Genomic DNA, 18,814 nt, shown 5'->3' on the forward strand with positions numbered 1-18,814 from the left:
AAATGGTACGTTTTAAATACTACCAGTTAGCAAGAGGTCAATCCTTAACATACCTGGTTTAAAATACTAATGTTGCGTTTAAGAGAAAAAAATCATTTCAGGTGACTAACTTAGCTGCTCAGGAATCGGTGGAGGGTGGAACTTTAAATAGAATCAATTAGAAAAATCTGAGCAACCAGTTCCAACTAATAGTGAGAAATCTTTACTCCCAAACCTATGGCTTAAGACACCCCCCCCCCCCCCCCCAACAAAACCCCCAAACTCTAATGGCATAAAGTCAGTTTACCATTAGCCACCCCTGCAAATGACTTCAATACCTACATAAACAATGCAGCAAAAACACAGGGGGAAACCACTACGGTAAAATGGCTACAAAACACATCTGTAACTGAAGAACGGTCTTTCCTAGGAATCGTGTGATAGCGGCACCACACCACAACCATATTACCATGTATTACACCAAGGTTATCTTTAATATTCTGCAGAGATCCTCTACAGGTTGTCAAGCCTACATAAGAAAAAAGACACTTCTAAGCAGAATAAAATATACTATACTGTTTCCCTCCCCCACCCACCAACATCCCTAAGCGTTGCAGCGCCCCAGTTTCAGGGACCGGAGCACCAGTACAGCGATATAAATACGGTACCTTACGTACTTCTTGCTTGCCTTAGTGCATCTTTACCTGTTCAGACAGCTGGTCCTAGGTGTTCTGCTCACTCGGGCGAACGAACATCATCTCTGCCATTACCAGCCCACAATCACCCACGGTCGATGAACACCGGTCGCTTAGTTGGGTGGGGTGTTTTTTTTTTTTTTGCCCTAGGCAATCACTTATTATTATGTTTCCACGACAGAGCTGGGCCCCGATTGTCCAGGTACTGCCCGATGTATCAATTCATTCATCACATAAATGGATACGAAATTTGGGCTAATTTATCAAAAGAAAACGGGGGGAAAAAAAGAAAAAAAAAAACCAACTCCCTTACTCTGTTAAAGAACCCTCATTTTTCTTTTTTAAAAAAGGACCCATATTTTTCTTCAGACAAGGTATTTAAAAACACCAGCAAAAGTATAACCAGATCATGAAAATGTTGAATATTATCAAAGACGATACTAAAATATTCACAAAGATATTTACAATAGCAATTCTTAAAATAATTGATTTTGCATAATGAACAGCGCCTTTCTTAAAAAAACTCGAAACAGGAAAAATATAAGTGTGGGACCATCTCTACATAATATGTTTGACAGATTCAATACTCCTACTGGAAAATAAAAGAACTAAACCGCCATTTCCTTTAATATCTACAGCAAGGTGCTGCTGACTAGCATATATATATCATGACGCATGTACAGCAGTAGTGGGAAACGTTAACAAAAAGAGCAAAATAAAACAAAAACCGCAAAGAATTTACAAACATGACTTTGGTGAGGAACGCAAATCCAGAGTCGTAAGCACAGAGCATGCCATTTACAGCATCGCAAACTAAACACAGAGGGCTAGGAAGCTATCTAGTCAAACCGACAGGAACAAACCAAATCTTGCCTGGCACTTCAGTTTAAAACGTATTGTGGCGAGCAAACGAAGGGTGTTTGGTTGGATCTGGGACGAGGAAAAGGAGTAGGGTCAAATTCGCTTTAGTAACAAAAAGAAAGGAAACCGATAACTGTACAGTGGGCAAAAGCTGAAATGTTGCACCACAAGGGCAAAGTTGGCACACATGCACTTCTTACACAGCTACTGTACATCACTTATAAGAGAGAAAGAGAGAGAGAGACGAAGAGCACAGAAATGGGCACAGAAGCAATAGGAAGCTCATGCAGGAGCAGCAATCACACGAGAAGCACGGATCACAGGGGCAAGACAGTGATTGTGGCAGCAGGGTCTCTTGAGGGCAGTAGCAATCTACCGACAGTTACTTATTCTCCCCATGCCCGGTCCTTCAGGAGAAAGAGAGCTCATCCCGGCAGCCAAAGTTTAAAAAAAGAAACCGAAGGAGGAGAAAAGAAAAAGGCTGAATTATCTGTAACAGTCACGAAAACAGAACGCAAAGCAAAACAAAAATGAAGCCGTAAGGTGTCTCTCCAATGTCAATGCCCCTTCTCAAGCCGATTATTAAAAACAATTATGCAGATAGCGATGTTAACTCTCCCTCCATCCTGCAATGATTTCCTGGCTGCCTTCAACCCAGCTTGTCTTACTATGTATTGTGCAGTACAGACAGTGACACAAACGCTCGGGGCACCGAAGGCTGCAGGTAATAATCAGGAACAGTTTGGGTTGCGTCCCCCCTCCCTCTCTTTTCCATTCCGTACGACATACACAGCAAAAAGATCTATTACAGCAATCTCAACAGCTGGACGTTAACGCAGCCACAAATGGTACCGATTTGAAACCAAAACCACGAAAAATCCCTAAACCTTGCAAACTTTTTTGTTTTTAAAATCTTTCCTGGGTGTCTCCCATCTGTGTGTTTGGCCAGAGGAACCCTCTGCAAAGAGGTGGCTAAGATTCCTGCGCTTGCAGAAATACCAACACCCACGGCTGCAGCCTGGAGATTCTCAGGACTCCGCTACTGAAGTCGCATTAGCTAAACTGCTGGCTCCCTCTGACGGGCCTGTACGTCTTCCCTATCTTTGCCACTCGACTGTAGGATTTGTGCTTTTTTGAGCTTTGTACGTGTTTTTGTTTTTCTTTTTGTGTGTGTGGCCAGGACAATCACTCCAACGCAAACCCGTGGTTGGAGGGGGGCAGAGGGGAGGTGGGGTGGAGGGAGATACAGTTTCAAAAAAATGGAAGAACACGCGTTGGAAGGACACTCTGAGACGGGTCAATGAAAGACAGTTCCATTTTGTTGCCTTTTCTTCCCTTGCCAAGATTCGTTTTTGCCAAGATACTTCAACACTATGTTTATCACAGAACTCTCTCTCTAGAGGATGAACAACAAATGGGGTTTCCAATAGCTGCACAACTGTCTATGCTGCTTTGTCACGTGTAGCACGGCAGACTCGGAGATTACTGCATTTATTTGTGGGGTTTGGTTTTTTTTTTTTGTATTTTTTTCCTCCCATCACTTTCGCAGTCTTTGAAGCTGACTAAAGCAGTTCTGAGATGAAGAAAGCAGGGAGTGCACCATTGGATCAAGTTGTGAGTTTTTTTTTTCTTCTCTTGTGGAAAAGGAGTGTTAAGATTCCTCGCTGTGCAGCCACACACATGTGAACAAGTGCAAGGGATGGGAGAATACATATGGTTTCAGTTGTTCTCAAAGAGAGACAGAAGGTCATCATTGCTATTGCTTGGCAAATCAGGAGGATCCAGGTACGAAAGCAGCTCATCTGGATTTGTGAGTTCTGGAAGCAGCTATAAAATATAAAGATAAAAGGAAAATTACAGATAACAGAAACACAATTGAGGAAAAAAAGGGATTAAAACCACACATTCCTGGAAACCGGCTTTCATATGTACACATCCAAATAAATCGGAAGGCAGCGACACAAACCTAACACCCTAAGATGATGCAGTATCCGCTTGTTCGTGAAAGTCTGTATTACCCAGTTCACACCTGTGAATTGCATCACCACCTCAGTTAGGGTTTTCTCAGCCAACCTCCCCCTCACAAAGTTCATCAATAAACAAAGTGTATTTTCTGGCTAGCGATGCTGACAAAAACTTCTCGATAAATGCTCGTTATGTATGTTAGTTTCATATACAACACTGAATAAAAACTTGAAACGTGCAGTTTGAGTAATAGGTATTTGAGCTTTAAGGTAGATCAGCGAAGACTGGTCTATCTGACTCGCGCAGGTCAGCGTGACGATCACCCGCAGCCTGCATCCCTACAGAAAGAGGCAGCCCTGTCCCTCACCTCACCCCTCAGTCACCCCCCCTAACGCCTCTGTGCGCCGATGTAAGCTCTGGGGCAGTGAGCTGGAGCAGGGAACTCACCCAGGGCTACAACTAGCCCAGAAAGAAAGGGGGGGGAGAAAGGGGGAAAAAAACAGCTGAGAAGGAGTATGGGGAGAGGAGCGGCAAGGCAGGCGGGCGAGCCCTTCTCCTTTCTGCGGCAGTGAGCTTACAGCGGTTGGAAGTACTTACTCCACTACAGCATTACGTGCAATTCCAGAGGCTCTAAAGGGTCAGGGGCGTAACACCCCATCCAACAGAAGATGCACCAATCTCCACAATGTTCTAAAGTATCAAAAGGAATGGTTGGGGGATGCTTGTTTATGTTTTTATTAATCCTGTGTTTCAAATAGAAAATTTTGTTTTTCCAACCATCACTCAGATTCTTTTTGATCTGGCAGATAACGAGCAAATGGTAAACTCCTGGGTTGCGTACCAGGCAATGTTTTCTGCTTTATTCTGCATCTTGCCACATCCTAGTCAAAAGTAAAAGCGTCACATATAAAAAACGGCAGGGAAGAGTTTGTAATAAACTCCCTTTATATTCAGAGTTGTGTTAAAGCAAAGACAGAAAAACATGGACTGCTTTAACAAACTTAACAGTAGGTATGAGAAATTCATTTTGAGTTGCGCTGTTTTCAAGTACTATAAAACTAAAAGCTTGACTGCATCACATTTAGCATGCAAATATTGTATTTATATGCTTCTATTGCTCCTGTGCAAACGCAGCTTCATCTTCTAATGTTATACGGATGAACGTATTTTTCAATAAGCTAAACATGAAATGCACAAAGAAGTTTATTACTTCCTAAGCGTTTTGAAAAAAAAATGCAATGTCAAGTTTACATAAACAGAATCTCCCAGAAGGAATGCTTTTCTTAAAATACCGCCTCCTTTTATTCATGGTAAAAATGCTATTGTCATAGGACTAGACTAAAGATATAACGCTTTTAAATGTATTTCACCGCTACCATAATTTTTCATGAATACCTAGCACAGAAGCCCAAAAGAAAACTGTGGCCCCACCAAACGCATAGAAAGTAAAAAATGGTTGCATTTCTCTTTCAATTTTACAACTCAACTCTTGAAAATTTAACGTAATGTCTCTGACATTCTTGTATACAGGGGATTTTTAAAAAAAATTTTTTTAGGAAGGTGAAAGTTTTAAACAATATGCTCTGTATCTCTGCAGATGAAGTCTCCTAAGTTTTGAGGGTGACCTCGGCTTGCCTCGGTCGGGGGGGCCAGGCAGCACAGCCTGCCTCCTGCCCAGCTGGTGTGAAAAGCAGAGACCTCAGACAGGACCTTGCCGGGCGCTGAGGGTGCTGTGCTGGAGCAGAGGCAAGAGACGGAGGAGCGCCGGGGGCTGCGAGGGGGGGTGGGGGCAGAAGCTACGCGAACGTGCTCGACTGAGGGGCAGAATTTGGAGAGGTGCACCCAGCGCTCCTGAAGTGAATACTCGAGTGGTCTAACCAGTCATTTGAGTCTTGTGCCTCTGCTGTCTGAGGTGCAAGTGCAGATCACCTGTATCTACATCTGTATCTATATATACACGAGGTATAATCCTTTAACCCAGGTTAAACCTTAGACTGCATCACTCTGAACTCCTAAAGAATTAATTGGACTGTGTCAGTAGGGAGCGGACCGAGTTGCCCATGGTACAGTCCCCTGTTTGGTTTGCTGCACAGGACGTTATTCGGCCTGGGTGCACAACACAGCCACTGAGAGTTAGACCCATTAAAATAATCCATCTGATCACGACTGAGCTCACAGGTATTTCAAAGAACTGTAGTCCCCGCACTGGACAGCACTTGCCTTCTCATTTAGCTAAGATAAATTTCAGCCTCCCATTAAGAATCCAGCACGCCTCCATCAGTGGTAACCACAGCACTGTGATAAATGTACAGGTTCTTCTACTTTGCTTTTCACCAAGGAACAAGTGCCTGACCCGCAACAGCATACTTTATGTTGCTTAAATATTTGAAGAAAAAAAACGACATTTTTATTTCACCTATTAATATTGCTCACACGGGGTCCTTAAGGGTTCAGAACTCTAATTGCCACATGAACTATCATTCCCAAAGGATGTGCACGTGACCGTGTTGTGTGAAACAGCAGCAGTCTGGTTCTGACAGAAGTTACTCCACTGAGCACTGTTCCTGTAACTGGAGCATCCGTCCCTCCCCTCTGCAAGGCTACCTGCTGGCACAGTGCTCGTGGGTGACAGGGAAGACGTAAGTATACAGCAACAGTAAATACAGATATAAGTCCGAGGCACAGAGGTGAGCATTTCTCCAAGAAAATTACACTGCGCAGCAGCAGACTTTGGAACAGACAGAAGATACACATACGGGAACGCACGACTCAAACGAAAATCCAGTCCTAGTGCTAAGGAATTTGTATTTCAGGAAGTAGGTGGTTAACCAGAGAGATACCTCAGATAATTCACTTCCGACCCCACTGAATGGATGGCAAGAGACAGAAGATTACTTTTGGCCTTAAAACTAGGTTTGTTTAGTTGTGAGCTGCCTCCCACAGCGGCTAAGGAGGCAGAAGACGTCCTTCTTGTTTATTTTCCTATGTGGCGTACCGGGAGGAAGAACTTGAGCTGCTGCGCTACCTGCACGAGCCGGTATGGACGGGCACAGCCTGTTTTTGGCCGCAGGAAGCAGGGACAGTGCCACGGGGTGGGGGCCAGCACAGATCCCCCTCCCACCGGCCAGGGCATGCTGCAGGGCTCAGCCTGCAGCTCGCCTGGCGCAGCTCCGCCACGGTCAGAACCACACACAGCTGCGTCCTTCCCCTTAATTCAGGCACTGCGATGGCTTCAGGGTCTAGATGAGCACACGGGAGCCCCCGTCCAGCGACGAGGGGGAAGGGAGGAGATGGCTCCCAGCCTGGCGCCTGAACTGCCGTCTGAAGAAATGCCTGCCTTGGTGCTAGGAAGAGGCTATGGCTCGCACGCCACGCAGCTGCTCAAACCAGAACCGTTCTCCCAGCAAGCCCGGAGCGCCCTGTCACCTTGGCTGCAGCACCTGCGCCCATGTACCAAAGCATGAAAGGCGATGCGAAGCACACGCTATGGCAGGCAGATGATAGTATGACACAGACTTACATCCAGCGAGGGCTCCGGCATGTCGGGTGCTCCCTGTCCACCAGCCTGACCCTCTAAGGCTGAGGAGGGATTAAAGGTCAGGTCACTGTGTGGATGGTTGCTAGAAGCGGCCGGGGGCGGCTGCCGGGACTGCTGGGTAGGAGGCCCGCTGTGATGAAAGGGCTGCCCTGACTGGCTGCTGGGGTGAGGGACGTGCAAACCTTGCTGCATGGAAGTATGGGACTGATCAGTGCTGCCGGGATGAGGGATCTGCGGAGGAGGAAAAAAGCAGGAAAAGAAAGTGAGGCCACAAGGTACAGTGCTCGCGGTGCCTGACTCTGTAACCGCATGTTACAAAAAGAAATAACTAAATTAAAAAAAGACACACACAACAAAAAAAAAAACAAATAACCCCCCCAAAAAAACCCAAAAAAGAAATAAAAAAGCGCAATCCGAAAAGAAAACTCCATATCCCAATGCCGGAGGAAGTCTTTCAGCTTTTTGAAGGTTATCTGCAAGGGGGAGATAAACACATCGGATTTGTGCTGTTGGTTTGCTTCCTTGTGATGTGGGAAACTGCGCTTGAAGATGCAAAATAACGAACCCCAAAGAGTAGGGAAGGAGCCTTCTGGGTGCTGCTCAGCATTAGCAAGGCAGATGCTTTTGCCCTAAAAAATTCCATGAATGAATGGAGAATTTGTTGAATAACAATTCCCCCAGGAAACCGATTAACCGAGAAAATGCATCGTTTCCGCTCAGCTCCCTTATTGGGTAGCTTCCTGACACCGCTGCCTATTCGTGTTTCAGCTCATTACAAACATCTTGCAAACACCAGCCCTTCCCCACTCCTCCCCTCCTTTTCTTTTCAGAATGCAACACCCCTTTTAAGGGCTGAAGATTTTCCTCACTGATATTCATGGGCTCTGATGGCTGACAAAACAAACCAAGTCGGCTCAGCCAGCGAGCTCCCCACCCAGCGGCAGAGCTGCTGTAGGTGGCTGCGTACCCTGCTGACTGCGAGGTACGATGCATTAGCAGAAACTAAGCTAGCGATCACACTTCTGTTTTGTATTCATGCCGTGGCTAAGTTCGCTAGCAAAAGCTTACTATTTTTTATGTTTTCTTCTGTGGGGAATAAACTAACAAGCCACATGCATCTTCCAAACCCTATTAAGGAAGAATGGGGGAAAAGCCTTTCTCACATGACAGGGAAGCAACAAAAATGCACAAGCCCAATTCTTCTTTCTGCTGCATGTCACATTTCATGCCAGTGGATTCTTTGGGGCTTGACCTTGGTGCCAAGAGAAAGAAGTGTCTGAATGCTTCAGAATCACATGTCTCACGTTAATTGGGTATATGGAGAAGCAAAAAATGTAAACATTTTTTGAGGAATGCTACATATTGCCACAAAGTGGAGCTGAAATAAAAGAACAGATACATACAACAACAGCATGAAATTCATCCAGCCAAGCCAACAGAAACCAGCAAAATGCTATGTCAGCATTGACCCTTTCATATCACAGTAAACTGTAAGGTTAAAGTAACCTCAGTCTTCAGTTTTGGAAAGCAAAAGGGAGGTTATTACAAAACTTAATTAAAATGTTCCCACAAAATTAAAAAAAAATTACAGAAACAAGCATTTAAAAAAATACATTTCACCACTCTTATGAAAACTGAAACCTGAATACTGATCCATTGGGACAGTCATACTCGGCTACATGGAGGTCCTTTTCAGTACTCTGGTAGCATGAAGGTTGGTGGAAACGAGCAGGATTCTATCTGCTACACCGCATTTGGGCCTCTTTCCCATATGAGAGTTTAAAGTAACTGTTAGAAAGTACTGATACACACTCTTCTCTCCATTAGGGTCACGGTTCGACTACTTGAAAAGTATTCTGCAGCATTATTGTTGTTACCTTAGGGGTAAACTTGTACAAAATCTGCCCACAGACCACACCTTAACGTAAACGAATCTGCAGCCTAAAAACTTTGCAAAAGTCCAAGTGAAAGTAGATGTCTATCCAAATAGTACTGTTTCCTTCTTCATTCACTGAGGACACGTGCAACAGAAAGTGTGGAAATTAAGAAAGCTTAATAATAACAAAAAGTAAAAAGCAATTTAAGACAGCGTTGCTAAAGTGGGAAAGCAGTTTCCGGAAAAAAACAGAACAAAACAGGATTATCTTGAATAGTCTCTTAAATTTATCCCTGAATGCACAAAGCAAGAGTCATACTGGCATGTTTATATCAATAATTATTTAAACCAAGAGGCATTCATACGTTCTCAGACATATTTCAAAACAAATAAGCAGGTTAGAAATTCTACATTATGTTTATATAGGCAAGCATTTCATATACATAAATATTTAGTTGATAAGGCAGTATCTTGGGCCCTGAAATAACTGTTGGATAGGGCGTAATTGTTCACTGTAAGACTGAGGGCCACCATAATCTTAAACAGTCATCGCAGGTTCAAAATCCATCTGACTTGGGCCACAGACTCCACCACAGCCTACCTGTGAGAAAGCAAAATGCTCAGGACTTCCAACAGTTTTCTATTTGCATGCAGCTAACTAATGACAAATTTGCCGTGGTACAAAAACATGCTAAGCAACACCCTTTGTGTACGTTCAGCTTGCATCTGCAACTCCCATCGTTTTATTTTAAAAACACTAACCCACGCTACGAACGTGGAGTCTAACAAAGTTGCCTTTGCTTACATAGCAAGGTAATTCCAGAGTTGTTTTTTAGGAGGGTAAACTTTGGCACCCTTAAAACATTTACAATCTATAAAAGAAAAGCTTATAGCAGACACAACTACATCTTCAGCTTAATGGCACAAAACAACACAACTTTTTATGAGCCCAACAACGACCTCTAGGAGTGCCGAGATGTATAGCTGTAGAGCAACGGCACCTGCCAGCTGCAGAACAATATTCCTTTCATCTCAGGAGAAAATTGATCGTGGAAAAAAAAGATCAGCAGGTTAAGTCGATGGTCTATCTCTCTCTCCATTCCTGGAGTCGTAGTTTTACCAACTCTTTTGCTGGGCTAGCTGGCAAAACCACTGAAAGACGCCACCCTGCCCTGCTGCTGTTCTCGGCCACTTCTCCCATCCATGCCTTTGTCATTGGGTGCGTCCTTGCAGACGTGCAGTGAACTCAACTGGGGAACTGACATGGATCAAAGCTAAACTTCCCCCCCCCGAATTAGTTTTCTGTCGCATCAGTACCCAAATCCAGATCACTTCATGGCTGCAATAACATGTGCTGGTGTGAGAGAGAGGAAAAGTGAAAATAGACACAAGAGCAATGGCTTTTTACAGCGGCACCAGCTCATATCACCTCACCGTGTATACGAAACTACGGCGTGATCATCCATTGCTCAGTCATGTACCACTCCTTACACTGTCTGCGATAAGCACTAAGCTAGAGCTAACTCTGAATTCACCTCTGTCTAAAACTTGTTTACGATTTCTGAAAACAAACATGATGCGACTGTGGCAGCTCTTTTGTAGCAATCTTGCACTGACATAGGAGCATCCGTTCTATAGTTCTCACAACACTTCACACTGGGAAAGAGGTATTACTTCTAGCTACATTTCAGGTCTTGATTTTTTCTTCTACAGGAGCGGAACAGCAGTGTTGAGAGCAGGTAGCTCTGACGATCCAGCCCGACCTACATCGGGCAAACACATCTACATTTCCTGAGTGGACTACGGAGTATGTCTGGAGGGATCAACTTTCTCTGCCTACCACTATGTAAGGGCTACCACATAAATCTTCATAATAGGACAATTAGGAACTTCCTCAGCAGCATTCAGCTCCAGTTAGAGACAGACCTCGGGTCTAAAAAGGACCAAACATCTGATCCTGACTCACCTTGTAAACACGAAACGGTCAAAGTGAATAGTAGAGGAAAACAAAATACACCTTAAATGTGTAAAAAGGAAAGACAGAAAGCCAGACAAGAGCACAGGCAACATCTTAAAAACTTAGTTTAGTTACGCAATGTGATTTATAGTTATTTTCGTACAGAGATGTCTGTCCAAAGACATTCAGCTACACAATTTAGGAATGTGTTAATGGCATGCATTTCTCTCAAAGCAGTAATTTTAAAGCTGCCTTTCCTGAGTGTCTGCTACAGACAAACAGTTCGTTTTTGAGAGAGCAGAAAGGAAGAAGGAGAAAAAGAGAGAAAGAGGAAAGCAGAGATTTTATAATACTGAAAAAGCTGTGTGGGAGCACTAACAGCCCTCAGATGTGGCCAGAAGACTACGTGGCTACGTCGACAAGGTCAGTCTAGTTCCCTTGTGCTAACAGACCTGAAAACTGATCCTCATTAGAGAAAATCAGGCATCGACATAAACTAGGTGGAACCTGCTTCAGCGCCGCTTCCCCTCCCCAAACAGTGTAGCTTGCGTATCATGGTAGATGAGGGAGAAGTAAGGCAAAGGTTTACTTTAATTGCCAGCTATCATAAGCAAGTATCAGATTTGCTACAGACTGGCCCACAGAACCAAAAGTCTAGCCCAAATACCCTCTTACAGCTCTGGAACACGCATAGCCTTGAGCAACTTTCACCTTTGCTATCAGCTGTAAGTAGTCCCATTTTCAGAAAGCCACAGATTCTTCACTTTCATATTCAACCACTTCGTATCCTACCGCTTCAGAAATTTCACTGGGGCAACTACTATAGCAAAGGTATAGCAGTTACCTGACGAAGTCAAGCCGTAGGTGTCACGTAATGGGAGGCAAAGAATAATTCCCTGTGGCTTTGATTCAAAGGAAAGCAGCTGCGAGTGGTTCAGGTTGGCAGTATTTCCCCTCACTACTATATTCTAATCCTGTATGGTTGGTTCTGATGCAGGTAATTCAGACTGCTCTTTAAGCTGGGTACGTGGAATTTGCCAACGTAAAATTAAGTTTACAACAGCGTGTTTGTTCTGTCCTTTATTAGCCTGTAAAGTGGTAAAGTTGTTACAGTTTCTGGACTCTTCCTTTGCAGACAGTCTTGTTACTTGGGCTCTCTCCAAGCTATACTAAGAACTCTCTCTCCACTCTCTTCCTATTTCTCACCATCCTCCTTGGAAAACCCACTGCCAGCTACAGGAGACATTGACTGAGTAGGCTTTTGCTGAGCATCTGCTACCACATTTCCTCATTACCTTCTGAAATTGTATTTTCTAGTATTCACTAAAGACATGGCACAGATGACTTGCCAAGTTAAACATCCTTCCTGTGCAGTACCAGAACACTATAAAGCCCCTGCCCTGTAACTTAAATGAACATAAAAGGATGTATACACACATCCCCCACCCCCCGAGTTAAAATAGATGACTAGCCATGCCTAAGAGCTAAATGCTGCTGGTAGCTTTTCTATCACCTAGCTGCTGCCGTGCTGCATTTTCTAGAGATATGTAAAGTTCTGTATATAAAACTCAGTGCTCTGAGCAAGCTGCTTTTCCAACGCACAGTTCTGCCTCTCCATCTGAGACCTGAAGAACCTCCATTTTTTAGTCTCTTAACACTGATACACTCTCAGACCAGCGGCAGCGCCTCTCCTCGAAACCTATAGGCTTGTCCTATTCCAACAGCTTAAAGGTGCCTTTCATGCTGCTTGGGTAGAATTCCCCCTCAAAATGCTTTGATGCAAATTTTGCCCTCAGGGACAAAGCCAGGGAAGATATTGTCCCTGCTTTGAAGTCAGTCAATGTCTTGCTATAACAAGCTGTCTGCTGAAGATGGAGACCCTGCTGGCCTAGGGAATGAAGTCTAGGTTTTTTTCAGGTGTCAGAGCAAAGCACCATGACTAACACAAGCACACCGAGCCAGGTTGTCTCTTTCAGATAAACAAGCTTAAACAACAATTGAAAAAGCTCAGAAATGCTTCTCCAGAAACTCGTAAAGACCAGAAACTAAAAATGGCATTTTTGGCATTTCTCAGGACTACTCTATTTCACAAGCTTCCACAGTGAGGAATCCACAAAAAGTAAAAGCAGTTCACAAGGCAAGTCCGTTAGCTGGATGAGAGCTCCTTACCCCCACAAAGGAAAATCTACGTCCACAGCACCGTTACTTACAGATTCCTGCATGGGGTGGCTGAGAGGTTTGTCGAGAGCTGCCATGCTGCTCGGCATGTCTGGGGGATGTGACAGCTGTGGCCCATGCATGAAGTCATTCATAGACGTGCCACCGGGATTCCCGTGTGGGAAGTCAAAATTGCCATGACCTTGGTAACTGTTGCCTAAAACAGAAACAGATGTGATATGAAAGAAACTGTTTGTTTCCCAACATTGATCTCTCGGAGTGTCTTGTAAAAGCTGTGCGGCATGGCATCCTCCCCGCACAGCACAGGGCAACTGCAACGCTGAACGTGACAACACTGCGCTCCCCACTGCTGGAGCGAGCTGGAGAAATAAGGAGCGAAAAACGGCACTCAGCTTTCAAATACCATCTGCTGCAATAATTCATGTACGTGTTGTAACTAATTGAAAACTGCTGACATTTTGAAAAACTACTGTCAAGTCACCACATAAAACTTAACCAAGCCGAGAAGTGAAAGGGATATTAAATTCTCTGGAATATTTGCATATGGAAGCACCTCAGTGCAACCGAGACTAACTGCCCAAGTCCAAAATTATTTATAGGACACCTGTGTTGTTTATGTCTACGCTTCTACGCACTCGGTAAGATGGTAGCATCGCTTCAGTTTCTGATGAAGCTAATTGACAGAACTGTATCAGGAAGATGCCACAGTGCCAGTTCTTAGCACAGCATCTATTTTATCTCTTCTTTTGCAGTGCAAACAGGCAACTTCCATTAAGATAATGCAAAAGAGGCCTTCACGTCTAATTGGGGTTTGTGATGTAGTTCTCTTGCTCTCACAAAACCTAGTAAAATTCACTTGACTGTCTGCAAATACAACATCTGTTTTCTCTCTTGGATGTATTCTTCTCATTTTCAGAGTTACAAACTGGCTGCCTGTAGCCTGTGTTTCAGCATACGGATATGCATGCTCGTAATGAAAAACTCAGAATTTACGAAATCCACCTAACTTCAGCCTGAAACGATGTTCTCCAAAGCACCAAAATTTCACACCAATTTGGAATAAATGGTTGGGATTTACCCCGACCCATCTACCATCTAGCAACAAGCCTGGAGTCCCCTGCTGATCTGCAGGACAAGTACTGTATGACCATCGTCGATATGTTTTGATCCGTCCCATCTCAGCTCAGTGATCTTCACTTGAATTCTAAAGCAAGCATGTATCTCAATACAGGGATTTTACTCTCTCTATTTTTTGTGTTCAGGTCCCTCTCTGTTAACTCTTCCAGCTGACATACCAACTCTGGTGGCTTATTTGCTATGAACGGCAAAAATGGAACTAAAGCCACTCAGCTATTTCGTATAAGCAACTGACGTGGATGATACTGAGCTCTGAAATAATAGAATAGCTTTGGAGCTTGCACGGAGAGCCTGCAGTTCGTCAGCTGAAGTACAGCAGCTTCAAATGTTCAAGTCAAGGAGGGAGTTTGACAAACTGAAGTAGCTGCATCATTTGCTCTTTAGCACAGCTTCACAAGCAGAAGTTTAATCTCAGAGGAATAGAAGTCATTAGCCACGTAAGAGTATTTCTCAAAGAAGTCAGGACTTTGATCTATCATGTAAATACTGCAGAGCCTTACTAATTCTCATTTTGTTAATCTGCAAACTGGATGAGTCTCACAGAATATAGCTGGCCTTGCCTTGCTTCTCAGGAAAGATTTAATAGCAAGGAGCTGGAATAAGGTCTTGTATTACTGAGTACTTGTTATATCTGCAAATTAAACTTCAGTATGCTTACCGTCAAGCCCAAATAAACAAACATAAACCACAGTAGTACTACTACTACTTTACTCTAGAGTACTGGTAATCAGAGGACATTACCTAATTCTAAACACCAAGTTTCAGTGCACGTACTGATGGAGAATGAAGATGCAAAGGCAGTATGCCCAGACCTATAAAGACATTTAGGATAATCCGGTGCTCTGCACCGATATGACTACTGCAGGGGCAATAGGAGAGCGTGGGTTTCACCCGCCATCGATGAGTCAGGGCTTCGAGAAGCAATGACTACCTCTGCTACAGGATCCACAGGGGAAGGCAGGGAAGTAACAGTCTAGGCAGCAATCGTTACACAAACCTTAAACCCCACTTTACGTGACTACCCTGTCCGTTCCCGATTATGAGCCAGAAAGCTGATGAAGAATAGATGGCTCTGTTCTCATGCTCTGACTGCACTTCACTCCTGCTAAACGAGTGAAAAATTTGTGATTCAGTGCTCTTGGCTTTGTTATAGTAATCATTCATCTGTTTGAAAACCTAAAAAGTTTTATCATCTGTCATCAGTAATGCAGTCATTGGAGCAAATTAACCATATTTTGCACGCAATCTATATTTTTCTTCAAATGCCTGCAAAAAGCACATATATCACCTTGTAATCAATTTGGGGATTCTGATGGTGTGAACAGTTGGTCTTTTCCCAGAGCTGAACTGAGTCATATCATATTACTTGCAAAAGAAACAGTCTCTGGTTTCGTATTTTCAGAATTGTCACTATAATTGAGTTATTCACAATACACCAGTCATTTGAAAGCGTATCTCCACTGCCTATATTTAGTTCCCTATTTCTCAATCTGGCAGCATACGGGTAGAGGAACTCAAAAGTAATTTTCTAATGCGAAGATGTTTGCAAAGCAGTTAAAATCTCTTTAAAAGCCATCCACTTTCTGGGTGGCCTAGCAAATGTCACCCACCTGGCCACAAGTTAAACTTCATGGCCCAAGTAGCAGGGTTAATGGGTCAAGTTCTCTGCTTTGTAACTTCCGTAGCACTAGGAGCCTTCACTTGAACGAGTGGGGAACAGAAGGAAAACGGACAGAAAAAATGAGGAAAGATGTACATAGCGGCAGGCCATGAATATAGAAGGTAACATACAATGTTGGTTGATTCAGGGAGGGCTGCATGGCAATAAATATGGCAAGCACCAACTTCCTGACTAAAATATATTTCCCCTGAACAGATGAATCTTAAATGAAAAGACTGATGCGGAATTTCAGAATTGCAGCCATATAATTTGCTTTCCTTATGCATCTCTCTGAGAAGTGACATACCCGAAGCACAAAGCTGACTGAACCACTGACTTCTAGAGTGACCACCCGGGTGCACAAAGCTGTAAAACTAACCTTGGTTACCATATTCAGTGGAGTTGTTGCCTCCTGGAGGAGGGGGTAGGGATGGGTAAGGTGACGGGCCAGGACCCAAAGCTGCAATCATCTCCATCACATTTGGCATGATCATCTGGCTTGGACTCATGGTCTTAAATCTTTTTGAGGGAATGCCATCTGGGTCATCTTTGATGTGAATATCTGACTTTATAGGGACCGGCCTCCAACTGCAAGTTGGATCAATGGTAACTTCTTCAAACTCTGAGCTGTAAAATGTGAAAATTTTAGCACGTTAATTGATTTTTTTTTTTTTTAAATCAATTCTGCTGAAGTTTCCATAAGAATCTGCATGGCAACAAATGTTCTAAAATGCTCTAGTATAATACAACCTCAAGATCTTTCACTCCTCAAGTGTGTGCTGAAAGCAAGTTTTAAGTAAGGCAACTGTGAGAGCACGTTTCTGTGTTTATCCACACAATGAAATCCAAACATATCTATGTGGTCTGCCACGTGTGAATCAGAGGGACTACTTGTAAATACAAGAAAGCATTTAATTCTCCATTCTCACTCTTCCCTCTGCTTCATTGGTGAGGCTGCCATCAACAGATAACCCAAACAAGATCTATTAAGTAGATGGAAACTGATTCACTGTATCACTAGCTCCACCAAGGAGCCATGAAATAGAATATTCAAGTTCAATCACTAAGACCTACTTCGGTGTGACTATCTCAGTACTCATTAACATATCTCCTAGTTGCTTAGTCTTGGATATCGGAAATGAGTAAGTTCACTTACTTTTGTATAGCGTTCAGAATACCCCACATATACTGGTCAACCTCCAAGCCCTCCAGCAGAGCCGTTTTACTAGAAAGGAAAAAAACCCCAAACCTCACGTTAGAATATCGCTACACATGTGTAAAAGGGGGATGGAAGAAGGATAGGTTAGTGATGAAATCAGTAGACTGGGATCCACCAACTTACTATCTGTAACATGTAATTTAGGAATGATTTGGGGCAAACAGTTTTAGTTCTACATCTGCATTACCAGGATAATAGTACTCTACGTCAAACAGATGAGATAAAGATACAGCTACTTGTGTGTGTCCACAAGCTGCTCACATCCTTTAAATTTTTTTTTAGTGAAATATATTGCGAATTTAAAGGCTTTTCAAGCATAGCAGATCTCTCCTGTGAACATCAGCTAGCACTATTTTTTTTCCAAATCGGACCTTTTTTTGTTTTGAGCTATACGGTAATACGGCTTCAAAGTAGCTATGCATTATAGTTATTTTACTTAAGATCAGCACAGATGGGAACAGAACAAAACAAAAACGGAAATGATTTAGTTATGTAGGCACTTAGATCTGAATGCAGGTACTCATACTCAGGAGAACCAGGACAAAAATTTTGGCCTGGATGTACGAACACATAAATTAAGAAGCAAGACATCCAATTCTTGTGATATTTTTAGCCTAACTTAGAAGATAGAAAAGATTCAGGTAGTTCAGAGAAAGCACCTGCACTTCAGGATATGTATCAATCATGGATAGTCATCGAAACAAGCTCATCTCAAGCCTGCGATGTCCACAGAAGCAGACAGAATGGACAATCTCCACTCCTGCTTATACGTAACATCGGCTGGTGCAGCAGGGATCGAACTGGAGACTTGCAGAGATAAAGTGCGAGCTGCTACCGCTACAGCTGCTTGAGCTAAAGAGCCCTGGCGCCTCAGCTGAGGCTGGAACAAACTCATAACCCTGTGGACTGAGCACAGTAGGTTACAGACACTGAACTGGCCTGCAGACGTTCTGCGATTCTTTCTGCCCAGTTAAATGTAAGAATGGGCAGTCTGTAACCACTTCAAAGCTTTTTGTTCCATTTCTTCTGCAGTATACTAGCTCTCTGGTCAAAACATAAGGAGGCTGAAAGTATGCCAAGATATCCCTCTTTTCCTTTAAGCAATCGCTCCAAATTTCTGCTCCTCGGAAATCTTTTACCTTTGACTAGAATGCTTCCTGCTTTCTGCTCTCACTGTAATGTGCACTTGATGTTGACTTTGACCTTGGAGGATCCAACTTAATTTCCTACCTAAATACTGGGAAATGTCGCAGTCTCCAAAATTCCCCCTCTCCTTGAACACTGCCATTAACTGCATATCTATGTGACTCAAAGCACAGCACCTGGGACAGTTATTTGGCATCCTTACTTAACGTTCAGCTGGATGCTATGATTGGAGTGTTGGGATGGAGGGACCTAAATACTGGGAAATGTCGCAGTCTCCAAAATTCCCCCTCTCCTTGAACACTGCCATTAACTGCATATCTATGTGACTCAAAGCACAGCACCTGGGACAGTTATTTGGCATCCTTACTTAACGTTCAGCTGGATGCTATGATTGGAGTGTTGGGATGGAGGGATACAGGCTCTTCAGGAAGGACAGGCAGGGGAGATGAGGAGGGGGGTGTCGCCCTCTATGTCAATGACCAGCTGGAGTGCATGGAGCTCCGCCTGGGGATGGATGAGGAGCCGACCGACAGCTTATGGGTCAGGATTAAAGGGAGGGCAGGGACAGGTGAAATTACAGGCCACCTGACCAGGAAGACCGAG

The 18,814-nt window shown here is 43.7% G+C and overlaps 1 protein-coding gene across 1 annotated transcript in view; it reads right to left on the bottom strand.

The window, feature by feature from the left end:
* Nucleotides 1–241: 241 nt before the first annotated feature.
* ZMIZ1 (zinc finger, MIZ-type containing 1) overlaps nt 242–18,814 on the bottom strand; it is a 55,065-nt gene continuing 36,492 nt past the window's right edge. The window contains exons 13-17 of the mRNA XM_009332694.1: nt 17,003–17,071; nt 16,226–16,473; nt 13,082–13,245; nt 7,021–7,269; nt 242–3,362 (exon numbers count right to left, since the gene is read on the bottom strand). Coding sequence (XP_009330969.1) covers nt 3,255–3,362; nt 7,021–7,269; nt 13,082–13,245; nt 16,226–16,473; nt 17,003–17,071 — 838 coding nt within the window. The 3' untranslated portion in view covers nt 242–3,254. The remainder of the gene's footprint in view (nt 3,363–7,020; nt 7,270–13,081; nt 13,246–16,225; nt 16,474–17,002; nt 17,072–18,814) is intronic.

Source organism: Pygoscelis adeliae, unplaced genomic scaffold (assembly GCF_000699105.1).
Source record: "Pygoscelis adeliae isolate BGI_AS28 unplaced genomic scaffold, ASM69910v1 Scaffold269, whole genome shotgun sequence".
In the NCBI taxonomy this organism is placed as follows: Eukaryota; Metazoa; Chordata; class Aves; order Sphenisciformes; family Spheniscidae; genus Pygoscelis; species Pygoscelis adeliae.